At 35.1% G+C, this 25,607-nt stretch overlaps 1 protein-coding gene across 1 annotated transcript in view; it reads right to left on the reverse strand.

The window, feature by feature from the left end:
* LOC141338047 (low-density lipoprotein receptor-related protein 1B-like) overlaps nt 1–20,819 on the reverse strand; it is a gene marked incomplete at its 3' end in the record, with an annotated part of 171,078 nt that extends 150,259 nt beyond the window's left edge. Inside the window, exons 1-6 of the mRNA XM_073843617.1 lie at nt 20,806–20,819; nt 20,477–20,603; nt 20,191–20,342; nt 19,794–19,918; nt 18,318–18,689; nt 355–544 (exon numbers count right to left, since the gene is read on the reverse strand). Coding sequence (XP_073699718.1) covers nt 355–544; nt 18,318–18,689; nt 19,794–19,918; nt 20,191–20,342; nt 20,477–20,603; nt 20,806–20,819 — 980 coding nt within the window. The remainder of the gene's footprint in view (nt 1–354; nt 545–18,317; nt 18,690–19,793; nt 19,919–20,190; nt 20,343–20,476; nt 20,604–20,805) is intronic.
* Nucleotides 20,820–25,607: the final 4,788 nt, after the last annotated feature.

Raw genomic sequence — 25,607 nt, forward strand, 5'->3', positions numbered from 1 at the left:
ATATGCATATGTACATAAATGTTATATTGAATATTAACACACACACACACACACACACACACACACACAAACACACACACACACACACACACACACACACACACACACACACACACACACACACACACACACACACATATTATAATTTAAATAATAACATAAAAATAAAACAATTAACAAAAAAAAACAATTCTCGAAAGCTCAATTCGAGTACAAATGGAGTAGCTGTTTGGTGTAAATATGTGTGTCATACAGATGGAAATGTTCATTACATGGTAAAGCACTTCGACATAGGAAGAAGACAAATGTAATTTTTTTTAAATGCCAAAGATGAACGTAAATCTCTAGACTTACTTCTGACATTCGTCCAGAGTGAGGACGTGCGGATGGTCCTCCTCAGACAGCGAGACCACCGTGTCTCTGTTGAAGGCGTTTGGCCTGGTCTGGTCAATGCTGTGGCGGGTGACGCTAGCTGTGGTGGAGCTCGTCCAATACAAGACATCCCATCCTCTGTGGTACGCCAGCCCCTCCACAGAACCAACATCTAGAGAAGGAGACGTGATGTCAAAACTGATCACTCAAGTACTCTCAAGCAACATACAGACAGTCACATAACAAACACTTCAAACACACCACACTTTAAAGGCTGAAATGGAAAAAAGATACTTTTATCTAGTCGTTTCCAACCTTCTATCAATCATATAAGATATAAATAGCATTGAAGCCCACAAATGCAAGTGGCTGATCTGAAGGCCATAAAAACCGGATGGCAGGCAAACATCTCCACAGGTTCTTTCAGAACTGATTCAAAAGAAGAAGAAAAAGCTGACAGATGGTCGATGCGGAAAACAGCTAGGTGTCAGAAAAGGTCAAGTCATGTTGTGGAAATCTGCATCAATACTAAATCGACATCTTTAAAAAAGAAAAATACACATTTTAGGTCTCAAAACACTGCACTTTGTGAAGAACTGCTTGATCTCGTATATATAAATCAGAAATTGATCACAAAATTGATTAAATATAGAATAAGCTCATATTTCATAATATTTTACAATACACTTGTTTATTATAATAGCATTTTAGTTTTAGTTCCATGGTTAAAAAAAGGAAAAATAGAAACAAAAATGGAAAAATACTTGAAATTATAAATAAATAAATGAATAGATATATTTAATTAATTTAAATCAAGTTAAAATATGTAGTTCAATGTAACACTTAAATATAGTAATATTTTTTATACAACAACAACAAAAACACAATATTGATTTGATGTCTTTTCAGGTGAATATATATATATATATATATATATATATATATATATATATATATATATATATATATATAAAATTTATATATAATTTATATATAATTTATTCTTAAAAAATAATATGTATATACATATTTAAGTTTAAAAATGAAACATTGTCAGACAAATAAACATTTAAAATTGTAACAATAAAAATAATGAATTATTATAAATTATAATATTTCATTTAATATAATACTACCACAGCAATTTTTAAACCAAAAATTATTTAAAATAAACAAAAAAACTAAAATATGAAAGATTTACGATAAATTTGTAACAAAGTCGTATTATTTAATAAAAGTAATATTCAGAGAATAAAGCACTTTACAGAATGTTGTATTTTTTTATAATTTATAGTATATTTACACAAAATTATGGCTAATTTGTTGACTTTATTCACAAAACTACTATATTAATATAACTACTTTATTCTTAAAAAAATAAAATAAAAACAAAAGCAGGAAAAAAATAGAAACTTAAAATAAACAGACAAATAAATATACATTAAAATGTTTATTTATACAACAACAATGGTAAAAATAATTTAATAAAGAACTCAATAAAGATAAAAACATACACAAATAGAATAGAAGATCGAAACTGAACATTATGCCTAATTTTATGATTTGATGTCTTGCAGTTTTCCAGGTAAAAAAAAAAAAAAGAAAAAAAAAAAAGAAACATTTCCAAATAAATAAACATTAAAAAAATGCTATTAAATGTAACAATAAAATAATAATTATATCATAAATTGTAATATTTCATATAATATAATATTACCACAGCAATTTAGTTAAACTAAAAGCTATTTAAACAAACATTGACAAAATCTAAGTAATATTTAGAGAAAAAACACTTTTCAGAATTATGTTTTTTTTATAGTATATTTACACAATATTACAACTAATTTAATGACTTTATTCACAAACCTTTCCTCTATTAATAAAAAAACTTTAATTTTCAAAAATGAAAGAAAAATGTAAACAAAAACAGAAAAAAATTAAAATAAATAAACAAATAAATAAACATTAAAATTTGCTTACTTAAATCAAGTTTAAACATGCAGTTAAATGTGACAATAATATATTATAATATTTTTATACAACAACAACAACAACAAAGGTAAAAATAATTTTAAAAAATCAATAAAGAGCAAAAAAGAAACAAAAGTAGACTAGAACATATAAATAGAATATTATGACTAACTTTATTTTAGAAAAAATAAAAATGTAATATTTACATTAAAAAATAAAAAAGCTAAACACTGACAAATTAAAACATTTAAACTAAAAATGCATTTAAATTTAACATTAAAGTAAGAAATTATTATTTTATAAATTGTATTAATATTATAAATATAAATATTACCAAGCAATTTAGTTAAAATTATTTAAAAAAATATATAAGATTTAAGATAAATTAAGTAATATCTAGAGAATAAAACACTTCTCACGATTATTTTATAAATAATAAAATAATTTAACGTAAATAGAGTTGATTAAAACAGCAGTTCCCCATGAATCAGAATAATTAGGATACTTTAGAACAGCTTGGACTATTTGGAATGGTATAGAACTTTGGATTTTCCCATAGACTGTGACAGTTTGGGAAGGGTATGAATAATTTTGGACATGCCACTTTTTGTTCAAATGTAAATAAAAGGTGAGAATTTTTATTGATATAAAAGATTACATACTTTTAATAAAGTTAGAACAATGCCTCTCCCGATTTTGATCAGATTTTTAAATTATTGATTAGACAGTGCTCCTGATTTTTTTTTATTTTTTTTTTATATAAGTTAGGAGCACAAGTGAAAGAAAAGTAAGTGTAGAGCCCTGAAAGGCATTTTGCTGAGTTCTATTATTAACTTGACTTTTGATTCTGAATTTGGTGTCTAGGCAAAGTTTGTGATTGTCTTCTGAAAACTTTTGAAATTGAATTGAGATTGAAACTGTTCTGAGGGCTCTCTTTGCTGGATATAGCAATTTCGTGAAATGATGACAAAAATAAACATGTTGTATGCCTTAGCAGCTGGATAAACGCTGACTAGAAAAATAAGCTTCTGTCTGTTCTGTTTTAGTTTGGCAAGCAGGGAATTGAAACTGGATATAGCAATTTTGCGAAATAATCACAAAAATAAACATAAATAGCGTATGTTTAATTTCACTACAAGTGATTATTTATAATAATAACTATTGTAATTGATTTTAGAAAATGCAGTTGCTTTTCCAAATGCAAAATAAATCTTTTTTTTTTATTATTATTATTATTTTTAAGTTTTAAAAGTTTTCCTTTGAAACACCTCACCACTGCAGTAGCTGAATTAACACTAGTCTCATTTATTTCATATAAGAAATCATATCATGTACGACCTGACCCAAAGTTCAGCGCATTTTTATAACCTGCTTTTTTGTGAAAAACAAAATCGTGCAACTGATCAAACGATTATTCAGTCTTTTTGATCTTGCAATTGCATAATGCATGGGAAAAACACTCTTTCGAGTTTATCACACTGCAACCTGAGCAGGGTGTTTTAAGAAGCCCTGCAGAAATATTTTACTTTTTTAGGATGTGGTTCCTCATCCTCAAAACCCCCATAGAGCCTGACAGGGAAAGTGACTGGCACTGAATAGAACACACAGGCTCTGCTAGATTACTTGCAGTGAACATAACAACGATTTAACAAGCGTAAAACAGGACGCCGACTGAGCCGAAGGAAGACGATATAACACCAGCCTATTCCAAACTAACACAATTAATTCGTTTAGACCATTTGCAATTGACTGTAGGTAAGAAAAATCACAAATATTGTCAATATCGCAACTGTTTCTCCAAGACAGCAATGAGAATCAATGAAGAGCAAACTGACACTTAAATTTGAGAAAACAACCAGTGTAAACTCACATGTCTCTTCTGGAGCTTAACAAACTTTGTTGTAAAGTGTTCGCAGATTTGCTAACATCTGCAATCCATCATGTGTCGCAAATACTTTAAGTCAAGATAAATTGCCTGTTGCAAACCATTTAAACATCTGTCCTCTCAGGTTTTAGCAGTAAGAAGATATTTAATGTGTAGTGTTGATATTAGCCAGAACTGGATGGAATAGTAAAAATAGGGCATTTGCAAAAACAAAACAAATGAAAACAGATTCTATGATATATCTAAAGTATCCTTGTAATACTATTTAAATAATATTGTTTTTGTATCATTTGAATCAAATCAATCAATCTTCTTAAAAAATGTCATTACATTAGATAATGTCACATTTTAACTCATGTTGGCACTTTTTTTCAGAAATGATAACACTTTTCTGAGCCATTAGTTCTTCCAATTTGGCATATTTTAGAAATATATGATTTCTGTGAAAGTTACATTCAAATTCAACATTTAAAATGTTTATTAAAAATACAAAACTTAAGTATGAATATGATCAAAAGTGTCAAAAGCATTAATGATATACCAATGTTATTCTAGTATCATTTATATAATATTAAAGTTTTTAATGTTTTAGAGTTTTGTGTTTGTCCTTTATATATGTCTATAGTTTTAGGTTGTAGTTTATTTAGTTTTATATATTTTAGTATTTCAACTTTAAACAAAATCGTATTATGTTTGTATATTATTGAATACACATATAAGTTAAACACATATTACTTTTTTAGATTTGTTAAAGATTATATTTAACAATGTTATTAAATAGTGGTCAACCAAATATCAGTGCCGATATTAAGAATTTTTATGGTTATCGGTCATTTTCAAAACCAGTTTGATGGTAAAATCATTTTAAAACAATAAAGTTTATGTCAGAGCCCTTGTAATTCTTTCATTTGATTTTCATTTTAATTTTTACACCAGAAATGTAATATAACGGTTCAAAATAGCGGTTATCTGTCTACTTAATCTGTAATATACTCGTTTATTTTAATTTCTACACCAGAAATGTAATATATCGGTTAAAAATATTGGTTATTGTCTTCTTAATCTGTAATATACTCGTTCATTTTCATTTCTACACCAGAAATGTAATATATCGGTTCAAAATATCGGTTATCAGTCAACTTAATATGTAATATACTCGTTCATTTTCATTTCTACACCAGAAATGTAATATATCGGTTAAAAATATCTGTTATCATCTTCTTAATCTGTAATATACTCGTTCATTTTCATTTCTACACCAGAAATGTAATATATCGGTTCAAAATATAGGTTATCAGTCAACTTAATATGTAATATACTCGTTCATTTTCATTTCTACAACAGAAATGGAATATATCGGTTCAAAATATTGGTTATCAGTCAACTTAATCTGTAATATACTCGTTCATTTTCATTTCTACAACAGAAATGTAATATATCGGTTAAAAATATCTGTTATCATCTTCTTAATCTGTAATATACTCGTTCATTTTCATTTCTACACCAGAAATGTAATATATCGGTTCAAAATATCGGTTATCAGTCAACTTAATATGTAATATACTCATTCATTTTCATTTCTACAACAGAAATGGAATATATCGGTTCAAAATATTGGTTATCAGTCAACTTAATCTGTAATATACTCGTTCATTTTCATTTCTACAACAGAAATGTAATATATCGGTTAAAAATATCTGTTATCATCTTCTTAATCTGTAATATACTCGTTCATTTTCATTTCTACAACAGAAATGTAATATATCGGTTAAAAATATCTGTTATCATCTTCTTAATCTGTAATATACTCGTTCATTTTCATTTCTACAACAGAAATGTAATATATCGGTTAAAAATATCTGTTATCATCTTCTTAATCTGCAATGTACTCGTTCATTTTCATTTCTACACCAGAAATGTAATATATCGGTTAAAAATATCGGTTATCATCGTCTTAATCTGTAATATACTCGTTCATTTTCATTTCTACACCAGAAATGTAATATATCGGTTAAAAATATCTGTTATCATCTTCTTAATCTGTAATGTACTCGTTCATTTTCATTTCTACACCAGAAATGTAATATATCGGTTCAAAATATCTGTAACGGAGACTGTATGAGGTGGATCCAAACGCAAAGCTTTATTAAACAGATCGTGGTTGACAAGCAGGGTCAAAATCACCAGCAAACAAGAACATCCAAGATAATCCAAAGCGTGAACTGAAAACACAGGCAGAAGGTCAAAATCCAAATGAGCAGTCCAAAATGGGAAATGAAACTAAACTATGAAACTGGGAAAAACTATGACTATGACTAAGAGACTATCAGAACTGAGACAAGGCTATGAAAACAAGGAAACAAGATACAAGATTAATGATAAATGCTAAACAACGATCAGTGAACACAGAGGGGGAAGGGAGAGGCTTTATAGCAAACACTAGGGGTCACATGACAGAAACAACCAATGGGAGACAAACACATTGAATAGGGGAACCAATGAGAACATAACACAGACAAGAGTAAAATCATGGTGGGTTGAGTGAACACAAAACAGAAGAGAGTTCATATCGGAGTGCCCTCTAGTGGGGCTGCCGGGCACTCCGTAACAATATCGTTTATCAGTCAACTTAATACGTTATATACTCGTTCATTTTCATTTCTACACCAGAAATGTAATATATCGGTTCAAAATATCGGTTATCAGTCAACTTAATATGTAATATACTCGTTCATTACTTTTTATATTAATTTTCATTTTTAAACCAGACATATATATCTCTTCAAAATATTGGTTATTGGTCTACTTGATCTGTAATAATTGGTATCTGCCCTGAAAAACACATATCAGTCGACCCCCTATTAGATTAAATACAAAGTTCTGTCATGAACTTCCTAGATGTCTACATGGCACAGGAACTTCCCTCTAGGATTTTTTTTTTTTTTTCAGTTGAAAGCATTGTTTATCAGTCTACTTGACCTTTAATAATTGTTATCAGCATCAGCCTTGAAAACCATACAATTCTGCCATTAACTTTCTAGATGTCTAGATGTCTAAATGTCGAAGACCAATTCTAACTCAACCTGATATAATCACATCATTATTTACATGGTGCAGCTGATTGGTTACTTTCACATCAGCAGCCAATGAGCTTCAAAATTCAAATGCCCGGCTAGCACTTGCTGTCGCAGTCACAGCATGCCTTAGAAACCCTCCAGAAACCTCCCCAGCTCCACCTGTATAGATCTGTAGTCTTTTTTTACTACATGGTCTCCAGATGAAAACGAACCTCTGGGAACTTTTTCACAAGACACAAAATGCTTTGTGACAATCTTGAGTACATATCACAGCAGCTTCCAACAGAAATTCGCACTAGAAGAAGCAGTAAAACGGTGAGCCTCTGTAATCATTTTTGTACACAGTTATGGTTACAGCTCCATGTGTTTTGCTTTCCAGATATAACAAGCTTTCTCTGTAACTCTGGCATGGGATTAGATTTAGGATGTGGAATCCCTGGGTCTGTCAAAAGCATGACTCACAATGAAAGAGTTTGAAAAACAAGCTAAAACATCACATTTGCTTTTGTTCATACTACCGGGTAGGTTTAGGTGTAGTGCAGATGGTATGTTGTATAAAAAAAATGACGGGCTTTTAGCGCCACTCAACAAATATTTAAAGTCAGAACTGCGGTGACACCTACAAAACCAATGCCACATAAATGTACCATGTGTACGTTCATCTGTTCCGGAGAAAAAAAACGAACACTCTTTTAGCGCCACTTAGTGGACATTTCACACTGAATATGTAATAAAAACATACTGTACATGGCGGTACGCATTTTACGTCTTGCAAAAAAGTTCAGAACTGCGGTGACACCTACAAAACCAACAACACATAAAATGTACCATATGTATGTTTATCCGTTCCCAGGGAAAAACCAAACGCTCTTTTAGCGCCATTAAATGTACATGGTGTCTTATAAAAAAAAAGTTCAGGACTGCAATGACAGCTACAAAACCATCACATAAAACCTACCATATGTACAGTGCCTTGCGAAAGTATTCATACCCCTTCATTTTTTTTCACATTTTGTTTTGTTGCAGCATTATGTTAAACTGCTTTAAATTACTTTTTTTCCACATCAATCTACGTCTCATACACCATAATGACACAAAACAGCACAAAACAGGTTTGTAACAACTTTTCAGTTTTTTTATTTCTAATAAATTTGCAAAGATCCCATTGCATAAGTATTCATACCCTTTTCTGGGACACTCGAAATTTAGCTCAGGAGCATTCATATTGCTTCTAGATGTTACTACACTTCGAGTGGAATTAAACTGTGGCAAATTCATTTGAGTATGATTTAGAAAGGCACACACCTCTCAGAAAAGGTCTAACAGCTGAAAATGCATATCAGAGCAAAAACCAAGTCCTGAGGTCAAGATAACTGCCTGTAGAGCTCAGTGACAGACTTGCGTTAAGGCAATGATCTAGGCAAAGAGTTCAGAAAAAAATCTGCTGCATTGAAGGTTCACAGAAGCATGTAGCCTCCATTATCCATAATGGAAGACGACTGGAACAACTATTACTCTAGAAAATGTCTGCCAGCCCCCATCCAAGCTGACAGAGCTTGAGAGGTGAAAAGGTGAGGCAAAGAATGGCAGATAATTGCCAAATGCAGATGTGCAAAGCTTGTCACATCATACCCAAAAAGACTTGAGGCTGTAAAGGTGCTTCAACTATGTACTGAGTTAATGTACTTATTTCAGTGTTTTGTTTTTAATAAATGTGCAAAATTTGCAAATCTGGTTTTTGCTTTGTCATTATTATGGTGTATGGAGTGTAAATTGATGTGGGGGAAAACTAATTTAAAGCTGTTTAACATAATGCTGCAACAAAATGTGAAAAAAAATGAAGGGGTATGAATACTTTTGCAAGGCACTGTACGTTCATCTGTTCCATTTAAACTTTAAGTGAGTGTTAAATGACAGCAATGGAAATCTAAATGGCAAAATCCAGGGTTAAATGAGTATGCAAAAATAAACACACAATATAATAATAACCCAATATCATACCAACATATCATGCGTTCACAGAAAAAAAAAAAATGGTTCACAAAAAGACAAGGAACAAGTGCTAAGAAAGCAAACATGACTTTAAACAGCAATAACTTGGTATTTGTTTATCAGAGGTCATCAGGAACAAGGCTCCAGATGAAAATGACTGGCTTTAGGAATGAAGCTGACATGACATTTTCACTTCAGGCTCCGACGAGAGTTACGTAAGATGCGTGTTGCCCTGGAAACATCTCCTGTACGGTAAATTACGTGTGTGTCAACCGATCACATCCTGCCTGCGATCCATCACCGTCCTCATGGCTAACAAAGACAGATTTCCCCCGACGGAGACGCAGCATTGGCATCGCTGTCTCTCGCTCTTTCTCTAAAGGCCTGACAGCTGATCATGTGCAGTCGAACCCCTCTGGCATAGTTCACGCTGGCTGTCTGTCTGACGGCCTCCCTCTGCATGTCTCTCTCTCCAAGCCAATACTCTCGCAGTAGCTCTCTTTCACCCCTAACCCGCAATCGATTTTCCTCACACACGGATAAAAAGCCTTCAGGGCTGGACGTCTTGTGCACTTGTGGAGTCTTGATGAAGAAAGACCTTTAATTCTTTCTAATATTCTCCCACAGACTGCCACTGAATTTCAATGGCCACTCTCTTCATTCCTAAACCAGACATGTCTCTCTTAAATGGCTAATTATACTATGGTGTTGTTTGCTCTTTGTATTTTCTACACTGATTAGCCTTTTTGTAGCTAAGTAACATGTCTAAAAATAACCCTGATGTGTGAATAGAGCAAAAAAGTGTTATTTTAAAAAAAAATCTGTTATCATTTACTCACCTTAATGCTGCTACGAAACACACAAGATAAAACTGTAAAGAATTACACTAATTACTACAAAAAAGCTTTTAAAATGACAAAAAATAGTGCAAAGGGATGAAATTGAAATACAGTATATTTCAAATCTTCAAGCACTTTCATAACAGAAGTACAGATGGCAAAATCATGAGCGAATCTTTTGAAATACTGAATGAATCAAATGAATGACAAGGTGTGTTCAAACTTTTGGTCTGTACTGTATATTTTTTCTGTTTATTAAAGTTTTTACTTTACATTTGTGCACTTTTCATTGGTTTAGTGATATTTTTTTTAAACATATATAAATTAATACATAAATATTTTTTAAATGGGTTTTTATACAAAAACTGCTTTTTTATGTAAAACTCACTTTATAAAAGACCCACATTTCTATCTTTGATTCATGGGGATAACATGGATAATTTCACATGGTTTAGTGTAAGATTTTTGCCCATCTTTTGGAAAATCCCGTTTTAAAAGTAAAAAAATAACTTTTACCAGTAGGTGGCTGCAGAGCTCCACTATTTGCTATTTGACCACCTGAAAGATATTTTTTCACAAGTTTTTTCAGTTGAATTCTCATTTGAATGAGAAGGTGTGTCCAAACGTTTGGTCTGTACTGTACATCTTTTTAGTTCACAAAAGAAGAAATTAAAAAAATATATATATTACTAATTGCTTTTTGTGCAACTACAAAAAAAAAAAAAAAAAAACAAAAAAAAAACAAAAAAAAAAAAAACAAGAACAACACATAACAGGACTGGAATATTTGAGCTTCAAATAGGAGAATACTCAAAAGATTTAAATAAAAAAACAAGTATATTTCAAGTCTTCTGAAGCCATATGATAGTTTTGATTTAAAAACAAAAGAAATGTAAGACATTTATAATTTGCTGCATCTGAAAAAAAAATCATAAGTGAATCTTTTGAAATACTAAATGAATCAAATTCGTTTACAAAACTGGTCTGAATGACTCATTCACATATCAGACTGATATAGATTTCAAGTTCACTTCATCTGAATGCAGTAGTTAGCAGTTCACTTGAAACATATTTTTGATTTTTTGATTTTTGTGTCCTTTTTAAAGCTTAAACGTTCCAGTCCATTTTTGTTTTTTGTAGTTGCACAAGAAGCAATTCGTGGTATTCTTCAAAGATTCATCGTTTGTGAACTTTTGATAAAAAGATGTACAGGTATGTGCCAAAAATTTGAATATTGAGGGATAGTCCATTTATTACAATATTTTGTTTCAAATAGTGAAACTTGTTTGTTATATTAGTTCACTACACACAAAGTGAAATATTTCAAGCCTTTATTTGTTTCAATTTTGATGATTATGGATTAAAGACCTAAAAAAAAATCCTAGTATTTCACAAAATTAGAATATTTCATGTGACCAATAAAAAAAGGATCTTAAACACATGATGGCCTTCTGAAAAGTGTGTTAATGTACTCTATTATGTCCTCAGTACTTTGTTGGGCCTCCTTTTGCACTAATTACAGCATCAAGGCGGCGTGGCATGGAGGCGATCAGCCTTTGACACAGTTGAGGTGTTATGGTAGCCCAATATCGCTGATATTGACCTTCAGCTCATCTGCATTCCGGGGTCTCTGTTCCCTCATCTTCCTCTTGACAATACCCCATAGATTTTCAATGAGGTTTAAGTCAGGCGAGTTTCCTGGCCAAACAAGTACAGTTATTCCATGGCTATTAAACCAGGTACTGGTAGTGTTGGCTTTGTGGGCAGGTGCCAAATCCTGCTGGAAAATAAAATCATCATCTCCAAAAAGCTTGTTGGCAGCAGGAAGCATTAAGTGCTCTAAAGTTTCCTGGTAGACAGCTGCGTTGACTGCGGACTTGATAAAAGACAATGGACCCACACCAGCAGATGGCATGGCTCCCCAAACCATCACTGACTGTGGAAACTTCACACTGGACTTTAAGCAGCTTGACTTTTGTGCCTCTCCGGTCTTTCTCCAGACTCTGCGACCTTGATTTCCAAATGCAAAATTTGCTTTCATCTGAAAACAGGACCACTGGGCAACAGGACCAGTACTTTTTCTCCTTAGCCCAGTTCAGACGCTTCTGACGTTGTTTTTGGTTCCGGAGTGGCTTGATGCATGGAATTCTCCAGCTGTAGCCCATGTCATGCATTGATCTCCGATTGCGAGGATGGATAGCTCCTAAAGCATATTTCCATATAAATGCACGGCTAATTCGTTGTTTTGTCGCAAGTGAAAAACAATATTAACCTTCTAGTTGTAAAAAGAGCCTCATGTAAGTCTAATATTTCATCCTATGGAGTCCATTCATTCGCATTCGGAGATCGACACTTCTTGACTGGCAAGATGGCTGCGAGCGGAAACCCAAACAGTGTCAGTGAGTTGTTCAAAACCTTTCTTTTTAGTAAACTCTGTGTACACAAACAATGTTCTCAATGCTTGAGTTCATGTGTAGCGACCCAGGCGATACTTTGAGCAAAGTTTCATGGTTTGTCGAGCCTTCTTAGTGTCGTAAAAATATCGATTTTGACGCGCTCAAATTTATGCCCTTAGTACTCCCATTCACCGGCCACTGACCACAAAACCAAATCACGGTCAATCTCAAAAACGGCTCGTTTGTCGTAATTATGCTTTTAGATATACGTTTGTCTCGTTTAGAGTAAAAAAAAAAATAGCCCAGGTTGCATTTTGGCAATAGTTATCCTTTAATATACTTCTATACTGCACTCTGTGAGCATCCAGCTTCTTTTGCAATTGCCTTTTAAGACTTTTCCTCCTTATGGAGGGTGTCAATGATGGTCTTCTGCACAACTGTCAAGTCAGCAGTCTTCCCCATAATTTCTGAAGCCTACTAAGCCAGACTGAGGCAATTTATAGGCTGAGGAAACCTTCGCCGGTGTTTTGCGTTAATTAGCTAACTAGATTGGGACACTGGGAGCCTACAGTGTTGAACTTTGTCATGACATTCTAATATTGAGAAATACTTTTTTTTTTTTTATTGAGAAAGATTTTTTTTTTATCTTTAATCCATAATCATTAAAATTGAAACAAATGAAGTCTTGAAATATTTGACTTTGTGTGTAGTGAACAAATATAACATACAAGTTTCACTTTTTGAAAAATTATTGAAATAAATGGACTTTCCCTCAATATTCTAATTTTTTGGCACATACCTGCACATCTTTTTATTAAAAGTTCACAAAAGATAAATATTTGAAGAATACTGCTAATCGCTTTGTGTGCAACTACTAAAAAAAGACTGGAATGTTTAAGCTTTAAAAAAGACAAAAATGAACAAAAGATTCAAGAAGATGAAAAAGGGTATATTTTAAGACTTCTGAAGTCATATGACAGTTTTGAGTGAACAACTTGAAATTTAAGTTATTATTTGCTAAATTTGGGGTTCATAAGAGAAGTGTATATGGCAAAATCATGAGCGAGTCTTAAAGGTGCCATACAATGGAAAACTGTGTTTACCTTGGCATAGTTAAATAATAACAGTTCAGTACATGGACATGACATACCATGAGTCTCAAACACCACCATTTCCTCCTTCTTATATAAATCTGGTGTTTGCAAAAGACCACCAAAAATAGGTAAATTCCAACATAACACAGACTATTACACAATAGTCCCAATCGTTAATAGTTATGCCCCCAACATTTGCATAGCCCAATCATCATTAACGTCAGTACATCAGTAAAATAAGGCAAGCCACTGAAGGGACATGGTTAGCTTAATGCTAGCGGTAGCCTGTTACATTGCAGTACATAAGATTTCACTTATCACATAAACAGAGAAATGACTGCGCTGATGATGATGATGAATGATGGAGAAATGACTGCGCTGATGATGGTGAATGATTTACAGATCCTGAGTATCACTGACAAGCATCTAAACTTGTGTGGTAAGTACTTGTGTTGCTGCATTATAACTTTACACAGAGCACATGCGATCACAATAGTGAGAGTAAAATGTCGCGGATTCAAAATGGCAGATTTAACAAACCACATATTAAAAGCGGCTAGAGCTCCGTAATTAAATATATATTTCCTACATGTGCGAGCTATTGAGATGAGCAGCTCTGTGAAACAGCCAATCAGAGCAGAGCCCCTCATTAATATTCACGGACCTTCCAAATAAGGCAGTAGCAGAGCATTTCATTCTAGGGACAAATCCTAGGGTTGTAAATGGACTTGTAAAACCGTTTCTGGAGAATTTTTGCCCTTTCCTATGCCATCAGAGAACAATTTAAAATATTGATTCAATGCATTCTATGGCACCTTTAAAATACTGAATGAATCAATCAATTTCTAGTTCACTTCATTGACTCAATAATAAATCAGGGCTGGAATGTTTAAGCTTCAAAAGGACACACAAATAAACAAAAGATTCAAAAGGTATATTTCAAGTCTTCTTAAGTCATGTGATAGTTAAGAGTGAAAAGCTTGAAATTTAAGTCATTAAACACTACATTTGGGATGTTTATAAGAGAAGTACAGATGGCAAAATCATGAGCGAATCTTTTGAAATACTGAATGAATCAATCAATTTAGTTTACAAAACTGGTCTAAATGACTCATTCACAAATCGGACTGATATAGATTTCTAGTTCACTTCACTGACTCAATAATAAATCAGGGCTGGAATGTTTAAGCTTCAAAAATGTCACAAAAATAAACAAAAGATTCAAAAAAAGATGCAAGAAAAATTTATATTTCAAGTCTTCTTAAGTCATATGGCAGGTTTGAGTGGAAAAACTTGAAATTTAAGTCATTATTCACTAAATTTGGGACTCATAAGAGAAGTATAGATGGAAAAATCATGAATGAATCAATCAATTTAGTTTACAAAACTGGTCTAAATGATTCATTCACTTCATTGACTCAATTTGAATGCAGCAGTTAACAGTTCCCTTGAACTTGGTCTTTTTCTAAAGGTTGAAAATTTTCAATATACATCTTTTTAGCAAAAGTTCACAAAAGATGAAGAATACTACTAACCAAAAAAACAGGACTGGGATATTTAAGCTTCAAAAAGGACACAAAAATACACAAAATATTAAAATAGATTAAAATATTAAAATAGATTCTTCTGAAGCCATATGATAGTTTTGAGTGAAAAACTTGAAATTTAAGTCATTATTCACTAAATTTTGGATGTTTATGAGAGAAGTACAGATGACAAAATCATGAGCAAATCTTTTGAGATACTGAATTAATCAATTTAGTTTACAAAACTGGTCTTAATGACTCATTCACAAATTGGACTGATATAGATTTCTAGTTCACTTCATTGACTCAATAATAATTCATAGCTGGAATGTTTCAACTCCAAAAACAACACTAAAATAAAGAAAATAAACAAAAGATTAGACAAAAGATTTCAAGTCTTAAGTCATACGATAGTTTAGAGTGAAAAGGTTGAAAGTCATTATTTGCTGAATTTTTTGTTTATAAGAGAAGTACAGATTGCAAAATCATGAGTGAATCTTTTGATTAATTCAATGAATCAATCAATTTAGTTTACAAAACTGGTCTGAATGACTCATTCACAAATTGGACTGAAATAGAACATGAGATCAGTTCACTGACTCAATCTGGATGCAGAAGTTAACAGTTTACTTAAAATTTGATATTTTTTTCTAAATTTTTAAATCTTTTTAGGGAAAGTACATGAAACAAAAATGAAACATTTAAAGAATTCTACTAATCGCTTTTTGTGCAACTACAAGAAAAAGAAAAAAAAGGAGGACTGGAACATTTAAGCTTCAAAAAGGACACAAAAATATGCAAAAGATTCAAAAAAATTATATTTCAAGTCTTCTGAAGTCATATGATAGTTTTGAGTGAAAAACTCAAAATCGAAGCCATTATTAACTACATTTTGCATGTTCATAAGAAAAGCAGAGATGCCAGAATCAAGAGTGAATCTTTTAGTTTAGATCTTTAGAATGAATCGGTCAATTTAGTTTACAAATCTGGTATAAATGACTCATTCAAAGTTGAATTCACTGACTCAATCTGAATGCAGAAGTTAATAGCTCACTCGAACCTTGATGTTCAAGTGAGAAATTTTGACAATATTCAATATACACCTTGATATTTTGACTCAAAACTGACTCAATCATTTAAACTTGAGATTAGGATCAATGAATCATTCAGATAGATTGATTCATTCAAAGGATATTGCTTAAAAGAACGATTCACTCATTATTCTGGCATCTCTTAAAATGCTTAAAGTTTTTACTTAAAACTACTATAACGTGTACTGTTCTGAACAATGTCTGAAACTTTGTATTACTAGTGAGAAGCCGTTCACCCAAAAGAAAATGAAAAAAAATCTAAGTTGCTCTGAATAAAAGCATCTCCTATACAAATAAATCCAAATATAGGGGGCACATACAAAATGTTTAAGCCCAAATATGTAGTGTTTTTTAGCAAATAAACACAACATTTAAAATCATATTTAAGATACCAATATATGAAGAAAATGATACAAAAAGTGCCACCTTACTACAAAAACTTGATGTGAGGCTGCCGCAAAGCAAGTTCTTTAAAAAAAAAAAAAGAATTCCTAATCCCAAATTTTGTATTGTCAGCAAATTTACAGTGATAATACGTACCGCCCAGATTATTATTAGAAAAATAAATAGACAGAGAGACATTTCTTCATCCGTGTTGCACAGAAGAAAGTAAGTCAAACTGGTATTGAACAACAGATTGAATAAATATCATACTTTTAATTTTTAAGTTAAGTACACCCTTAAAAAGTCATCAACAGCTTGCAAGAACAAACATGCTGCAATGTAAGTGTTAAATAACCCCGAGGCTCTTTTGCAAGCACAGGAAGAGGCAGGCAGGGTGCCTCTATGACAGTTCTGACAGTCGTATACATGAAGAGCGAGCAAGATTAGGTGTGATTCCTCTGTCTGCGAAAGTTCACGCTGACTGAACAGGCTGAGCCGTTGTCAATAAAGAAGATCTGGGTGCATTGTTAACAGCGTGACAAAAACAAAGTCTTTAATCACCAGCGCTGGTGAAAACTGTAGAGGTCTGAGTAAAAGTCATCGGGCCAAGCAATTGTCTTTGATTTCGAGAAGCTGCAATACGTCAAAATTGAACCTTCCTGTCAACAAAAGCTGGTCTTGGAAGATACTAGAGCAATACAGTTATAGCTGTCAGATGAAATGTACAAAAACATGTCCACGTCAGATTTTAGGCCACAAGCAGAGCTCTTGCCAAGTTCCCATTCTCATTCTTGCGCGGTTTTATGAGATTCATTCCTATTCACCGCTCTGTCGAGCCAGTTCACTTTAAACTCAACATTTAAACTCATATCATCACAAATCAGAAGTCATTTCAACTAAACAGCCATTCCCTCACCTCTATCAGCCCTCGACAAGCTGTTTATCAGCTGAACGCCAACATACATGCTTGCGATATATCAGCATAAATCCATGACACAGGATAAAGCTTAGCGTCTAGGGTCAGGTATAACAATCTGAGCGCCTGCCACGGCCTCGCTTGACAAATATCACAATTCCTCTCAGGCAAGCTATCGTTCTGCACGGCAGCTGCGAACTGACAGCTCTGGAGGTTAATGGCATACTGATTAAATGAGACGTGTGTTAATGTTGACAAGGTTAGGGCCTGATAAATCACAAGAGGTATGAATTTCAATGCCGGCTACTGGGCTGCTGCTTTATCAGAGTAATTGGCTGTACCCTGTATGGATAATTTATTTACATTTTACCACAGTTAATTGGCCGTGATGCCACTACAAATATGAGCTGCATTGCAAATAAAGCAAATTAATGTGTTATGAAAGTACCATGGACAGATAGCTGGACGTTCCAATAGAAGCGTGTGAAAGGTCTAAAAGTTTTGACAAATGCATACAACCAATTTCCAATTCATTCAAATTTTTCCTCACAGACGTGATATGAACTAAACATCAGCATTATTCAGAAGATATCAGCTTTCTAAACAACATTTAAGTTGCACTAGATATTGTCATAGGTTTTTTAAAGAAACTAAAAGTCCAAGAAAACATAGCAGACTTGAGCATGAATTTGTGAAAGGGTTCTCAAAACAACTACTTGCTATGTCTGCAGACAAAATAACTAGGCAAGGAAAGTAATTAGACATATTACTTACTCTCAGCAATCACACGTCGTCCAGTCCAGTCGTCACTGATGACTTGTATATTCCCATAATGAACATCGCTGAAGAAAATCCGATTGGATCCGTGCGCTTTCTGACGGTGATCAAAAGCCAAAGCTATAACGTTTTTAAAATAATTCGGGTTCTCGTACGCTCTAACAGGCGAGTTGAGGTTATTCTCATCCGATAGATGAATACTCCTCAAAACGGTCCTCTCGGAGTACAGCAGGTAACCCTCGTACCTGTTGCACCTGAGTCCATCCTGAGCAAGATATCCGTGAGCGCAAGCACAGGTTTTCCGGTTATTCCCCAAGTAAAAACAAAGCTGCTGGCATCCTCCGTTCGCTCTGCTGCAAGCGTTCGTACCTGGGTAAGTCAGAAAATCCAAGATCAGGCTCTCTCTAAACTAGGGGTGTCAAAGTCAGCTCCTGGAAGGCCACTGTCCTGCTGAGTTTAGCTCCAACCCTAATTAAACACAGCTAATCAAAGCCTTCAGACTTCCAAGCAGGTGTTTTGAAGCTGGTTGGAGCTACACTCTACTCTAGCCAAGAGTTTAGCTCCAACCCTAATCAAACACACCTGAACCAGCTAATCCAGGTCTTCAGGATTGCTAGAACGTCCACCAGGGACTAAATAATTCATTAAACATGGTTTCTTGAGTTTGCAGTGTAGAAGTCGAAAATTAAGTTTTTTTTTTTTTTTTTGGGAGGGGGGGGGGGGTGACATCAGTCTAAAACAGAAAAGTGGTTTCAGGTGAAGACTGTAATTTCGATTACAGACTGCAAGGAAAACTACTTTGGAATAACATGTAGCAATTAACTGTTCACACAAAAAGACAAATAGAGTAAGCAAAGTCACTTCCAAACTGCAACTGAAGTGCAACTGAGTGTTTGAAGTCATTTCAGGCTATTCTGATTTAAAAAGTGACTTGCTTGCTAATCCAGGTCTTCAGGCTTGATAGAAAGTTACAAACTATGTTCTTTGGAGCTAAACTCTGCAGGAAAGTTGATCTCGAGGGCCGGAGTTGAAAACTATCTTCTAACAATAGATTTAAGTCCAAAGTTTCAGCATGCAAACTAAATTCAAACATAATTTGAAAGGGTTTCATCATGTTTGGGTGAGCTATTCCCTTCTCGTAAAGCTCAAAAAACACAAACTTTCACAAAAAAAGACTTTCTTTGTCTTTTACATACGGCGTCCATCATCAGGTGTTCGTTTATCAGCAGGAGTATCCAATCCAGCTCCTGGAGGGCCACTTTCCTTTTGATTTTAGCTCTAGTACTCATTAATCACCTCTGAACCAGCTAATCGAGGTCTTTAGGGTTACTAGTAACTTCCATGGAAACTCTGCAAAAAGGTCATCCAGAAGCAGGACTGGACACCCCTGCTTTATCTGGGATAAACTTGTAGTTGTGTGCATTGGTGCAATGTTCAAAGAACAGGAAAACTGCCATTAAGTGAAACCTCAACCTTTCTCCCGATCCTGGTTAAAGACCTTCACATCTTTCAGACTGACACCCAAGCCGCTCCTGATGGTCACTACATCCACGGCGTCTTTCTTGGAAGCACGGCGAATGGATCCGTTGGCGTAGGCTCTAGAGGGGGCACAAGTCCGAAAGTTTAACACTTGCTAATCAATGGCCCTCGACTAATTAAAACCAAAGAACTCATTAAAATACAGTACACAGCTGGTCTAACAGAAGGTGAGATAACTCATCTTTGGAATGACTTTGAACCAAGAGAGATTCTGAAATAATCAAATGTGTCTTTTTGCACTAGGCATCGCGACCTTGTAGGAAAAGTGAGACGGTATGTGCATTCCTGGGTCATTCTTAGAGACTGTAACATTTATGGAAAAATAAATTACCTGTCAGACCAGAAGAGGTAAGCCCCAAAGACTGCTATGGAAAACATATCCACCCCACTCGATGAGAACACAATCTCCCTCTGCTCACCCCGCTCAAGGTTGATTCTTTCGATCTTGTTGTTCCGGGCGTCGCACCAGTATAATCTATTTTCCTACAACACAGTTGGAAGACAAACATCATGCATCTGTTGTATTAAGAAGGCAGGGCTGCCCTAAAGCTGCAAGACAAGCAGTGAAATCAACATGGACTGCAACCTGTAAGTGTAAGCATGTAGTGAAAGCAGACCTGGTAGTCTACAGAGATGCCGTTGGGCCTTGCTAGCCCGGTGCTAACAAGCACAGACTGCTCTGAACCATCAAGACGTGACCTGGAGATAGTAGGACTCTGGCCCCACTCCGTCCAGAAGAGAAACCTGCGTGAATGCAAAGGAAAATATGATTAAGTAGTCTTCCTGAGGAATTCTGGCCTTTGCACAGTTTGAAATGCAAGCTTTATCTTCAATTGCAGTGGAAGCAAGTATAATGCTAACAAGGTTACAGTTTGGGATAATGTTGTTTTCGAGCCCTCCTGGGAGGTTCAGAAATTCTAATTAGAATGTGTTTTCCTCTCCTTACCATTCACAGTCCATTTCTAGGTGGAATCGGATAGCACACTGTCAAAAAAGGGGTACAAAAACCTGTAAGGGTACAACAGCTAGACACTGGGGCAGTACCTTTATTTCTAAGTGGAATTGGATAGTTCACTGTCAAAAAAGGGGTACAACAACCGGTAAGGGTACAACAGCTGGACACTGGGGAAGTACCCTAATTTCTAGGTGGATTCGGATAATCTACTGTCAAAAAAAGAGGTACAACAACCTGTAAGGGTACAACAACTGGACATTGGGGCAGTACCTTCATTTCTAGGTGGAATCAGATAGTCCACTGTCAAAAAAAGAGGTACAACAAACTGTAAGAGTACAACAGCTGGAGACTGGGGCAGTACCTTCATTTCTAAGTGGAATGGGATAGTCCACTGTCAAAAAAGGGTTCAACAGCCTGTAAGAGTACAACAACTGAACACTAGGGTAGTACCATAATTTCTAGGTGGAAAAGGATAGTCCACTCTCAAAATTGGGGTTCAACAACCTGTAAGGGTACACCAGCTGGACACTGGGGCAGTACCCTCATTTCTAAGTAGAATCGGATAGTCCACTGTCAAAAAAAGGGGTAAAACAACCTGGAAGGTTACAACAGTTGGGCACTGGGGCACTACCCTCATTTTTAAGTGGAATCGGATAGTCCACTGTCAAAAATGGGGGTACAACAACCTGTAAGGGTACAACAGCTGGACACTGGGGCAGTACCTTCATTTCTAAGTAGAATCGGATAGTCCACTGTCAAAAAAAGGGGTAAAACAACCTGTAAGGGTCCAACAGTTGGGCACTGGGGCACTACCCTCATTTTTAAGTGGAATCGGATAGTCTACTGTCAAAAATGGGGGTACAACAACCTGTAAGGGTACACCAGCTGGACACTGGGGCAGTACCTTCATTTCTAAGTGGAATCGGATAGTCCACTGTCAAAAAAGGGGGTACAACAACCTGTAAGGGTACAACAGCTGGACACTGAGGCAGTACCTTCATTTCTAAGTGGAATCAGATAGTCCATTGTCAAAAAAAAGGGGTACAACAACCTGTAAGGGTACAACAGCTGGACACTGGGGCAGTACCTTCATTTCTAAGTGGAATCGGATAGTCCACTGTCAAAAAAAGGGTACAACAACCTGTAAGGGTACAACAGCTGGACACTGGGGCAGTACCATAATTTCTAAGTGGAATCGGATAGTCCACTGTCAAAAAAAGGGTACAACAACCTGTAAGGGTACAACAGCTGGACACTGGGGCAGTACCATAATTTCTAGGTGGAATCGGATAGTACACTGTCAAAAAAGGGTAAAACAACCTGTAAGGGTACAACAGTTGGACACTAGGGCACTACCCTCAAGTGGAATGGGATAGTTCACTGTCAAAAAAGGGGTACAACAACCTGTAAGGGTACAACAGTTGGACACTAGGGCACTGCCCTCAGTTCTAGGTGGAATCAAATAAGTCCTCTGTCAAAAAAGGGGGGTAACAACAACCTGTAAGGGTACAACAGCTGGATACTGGGCCAGTACCCTTAAAAGCACAACCTTGTACCTCATCTTCCACTAAAAGTCGCATGTTAGCACCTTAGAGTAGTAATACATACCATGAAGTGAAAGTGAAATTTACTTGGAATTTGTGCTCTGCGTTTAACCCATCCAAGTGCACACACACAGAGAACATTGTTAAGGTACTACTGTGAACATTTTAGGGGTAAAAAAGGTACAAGCACGTCCCTTTAAATGGACAGTACATTTAAAGGGACGTGTTTGTACCTTTTTTACCTTTACTGTGACAAGCTGTTGTATCCTTAAAGGTAAATTTTTCCCACATTCAAGTGTAAATGAGACAAATGTAGCACAGGATTGATTTCCATAAGGGACTTAATGGATCATTAAACATGGTTTTTCGAGTCTGAAGGGTAGAAGTTGAAAATTGAGTCCTTTGTTGATGTCGTTTCAGGTAAGACCGCAAGGAAAACTACTTTGGAATAATATGTAGCAATTAAATGTTTGCGCAAATAGGCAAATAGAGCAAACAAAGTCACTTCCAAACCCAACAGTGATCTCTGAAGTCATTCAAGGCTATTCTTATTAAGAAAAGTACCTTTCTTGAGTTAAATTATTTCTACAAATTGACCGAATCTCTAAGGTAAAGGACCCCAAAATAGATGCAGCCACACAATAGGGATCTGAAATATGTTACAGCTAAATGTTTATGCTTTACTTTTAGAGTACAAAGCTGTAGATAATGAGATAACTCATTACAAACATGAGGTCAAGATTATGATGGCCCTCTCAAATTAGAATACATGCAAAGGAAATTATAAGGCCTTTAAGGAGGATGTACATCTGCAGTTAACAAGCCTTGAGGTGCTAATTGCACACGCTAACTGCTCTCTAGATGATCATAGGTCATTCATTTAAACGCTGTTGCCACACTTGGGTGAAACTGAAGCTTAGCATTAGGAAAAAATAAACCAAAGTGTAAACGTATAAAGCCAGATACTTACCCTTTTATTGGGTGTACAGCAATGGCTCTGGGTTGATCGAGACTGTCGGATATCACAACGGCGCGGTACATGCCGTTCAATCGAGCAACCTCGATGAGATTTAAGCCATGGTCCGTCCAGTAAATATTACCTTTGGATGCAAAGCAACAAAGACCCTGAACCAACACAGAAACAATAACCCTGACAACATCAATTTGGAAATGCATAGAAGTGCTAAAATAAGAGAAAACTTCACACCTGCAATCCAGTCCACCGCAAGTCCTTCAACACGTCCAAGACCACTTGTGACAATGTCCTCCCTCCAGGTCTGATCTCGACTGGATCTAGAGATTCTGTTGGAGCCCATGTCGGTCCAGTAGAGTGTATCATTTCCTAAGATATGCAATTAGAAAATAACCCATAATTAATGGGTTTGCCTAGATCTAGATAACCCCTGCTGTTAAAAGACATAATTATCACATTATGGGGGCAAAACATATCTTTATATAGGGATTCACAATGTCAGTACCATATGAAATGGATTTATATAGAGTCAAATGTTTACATACACACTTTGCAGAATCTGCAAAACATTTAGCAAAATAAGATTGTTATTTTTATTTAATAGTGACCTGAATAAGACATTTCACATAAAATATGTTTACATATAGTCCACAAGAGAAAATAATAGCTGAATTTATAAAACTGACCCCGTTCAATGATTCTTAATGTTACCTGAATGATCCACAGCCATAGTTGTGTTTAGTGATAGTTGTTTATGAGTCCCTTGTTTTCCCTAAGCAGTTTAACTGCCCACTGTTCTTCCGAAAAGTCCTTTAGGTCCCACAAATTATTTGGTTTTTCAGCATTTTTGTGTATTTGAACACTTTCCAACAATGACTGTATGATTTTGAGATTCATCTTTTCACACTGAGGACAACTGAGGTACTCATATTCAACTATTACAGAAGATTCAAACACTCACTGATGCTTCAAAAGGAAACACAATGCATTAAGAGCTGGGGGGTGAAAACTTTTGAACAGAATGAAGATGTGTAGGCCTACATTTTTCTTATTTTGCCTAAATATCATATTTTGTTTTCATTTAGCACTTCCCTTCAGAAGCTACAGAACATAGTTACATGTTTCCCAGAAGACAAAGTAAGTCACATTTACCTTGATCTTAAAATTCCAAAAGTTTTCACCCTCCAGCTCTTAAAGGAGTAGTTCACTTTCAAAACAGAAATGTACAGATAATGTACTCTCCCCCTTGTCATCCAAGATGTTCATGTCTTTCTCTCTTCAGTCGTAAGGGAATGATGTTTTTTGAGGAAAACATTTTAGGATTTCTCTTCATATAATGGACTTCAATGGTGCCCCCGAGTTTGAACTTCCAAAATGCAGCTTCAAAGGGCTCTAGAACGACCACAGCCAAGGAAAGAAGGGTCTTATCTAGCAAAACGATTGGTTATTTTCTAAAAAAAAAATATATATATATATATATACTTTTTAACCTCATATGCTTGTCTAGTCTAGCTTTGTGTGTACTCTATGTAGAGATTACAAAGTACAAAAATTGTAAATGCTTTTAGAAAATAACCAAAAATAATCGTTTCGCTAGATAAGACCCTTCTTCCTCCACTCATTTAGAGCCCTTTGAAGCTGCATTTAAACTGTATTTTGGAAGTTCAAAGTCGGGGGTACCATAGAAGTCCATTATATGGAGAGAAATCCTCAAATGTTTTCCTCAAAAAACATAATTTCTTTACGACTGAAGAAAGAAAGAAAGACATGAACATCTTGGATGACAAGGGGGTGAGTACATATCTGTACATTTTTGGTCTGAAAGTGAACTACTCCTTTAATGCATCATGTTTCCTTCTGAAACATTAATGCTGCGTTCACACCGCCCAAACCGTCATGCGTCAGTTGCAGCAAGATTACATGTAAAGTCAATGGTTGAGTCCGTCAGAGGTCCGTCAGAGGCTCTGCGTTGCGTTGTGTCCGTTGGATCCGTCAACTTTTCAAGCGTTACCTGCGTTTCAAGCGTCAACGCAGCCAACGCAAGCAACGCAGAAGTTCAGCTAGTTGAACTTTTGACGGACTTAACGCACTTGACGCAGTGCGTCAACCAATCAGAGCGTCTCACTGTAGCGACGTCACCACACGTATTTTGAATGAAGCGGGAGCAGAAAAAACAACAACATACAATTCTCTGCGATTGAAGACGGCTACAAACTTATTCTAGCCGTCTGCAATCGCAGAGAATTGTATGATCCGTCCTCGTTGTTGTATAAAGA

This window comes from Garra rufa, chromosome 7 (genome assembly GCF_049309525.1).
Source record: "Garra rufa chromosome 7, GarRuf1.0, whole genome shotgun sequence".
Lineage (NCBI taxonomy): Eukaryota > Metazoa > Chordata > Actinopteri > Cypriniformes > Cyprinidae > Garra > Garra rufa.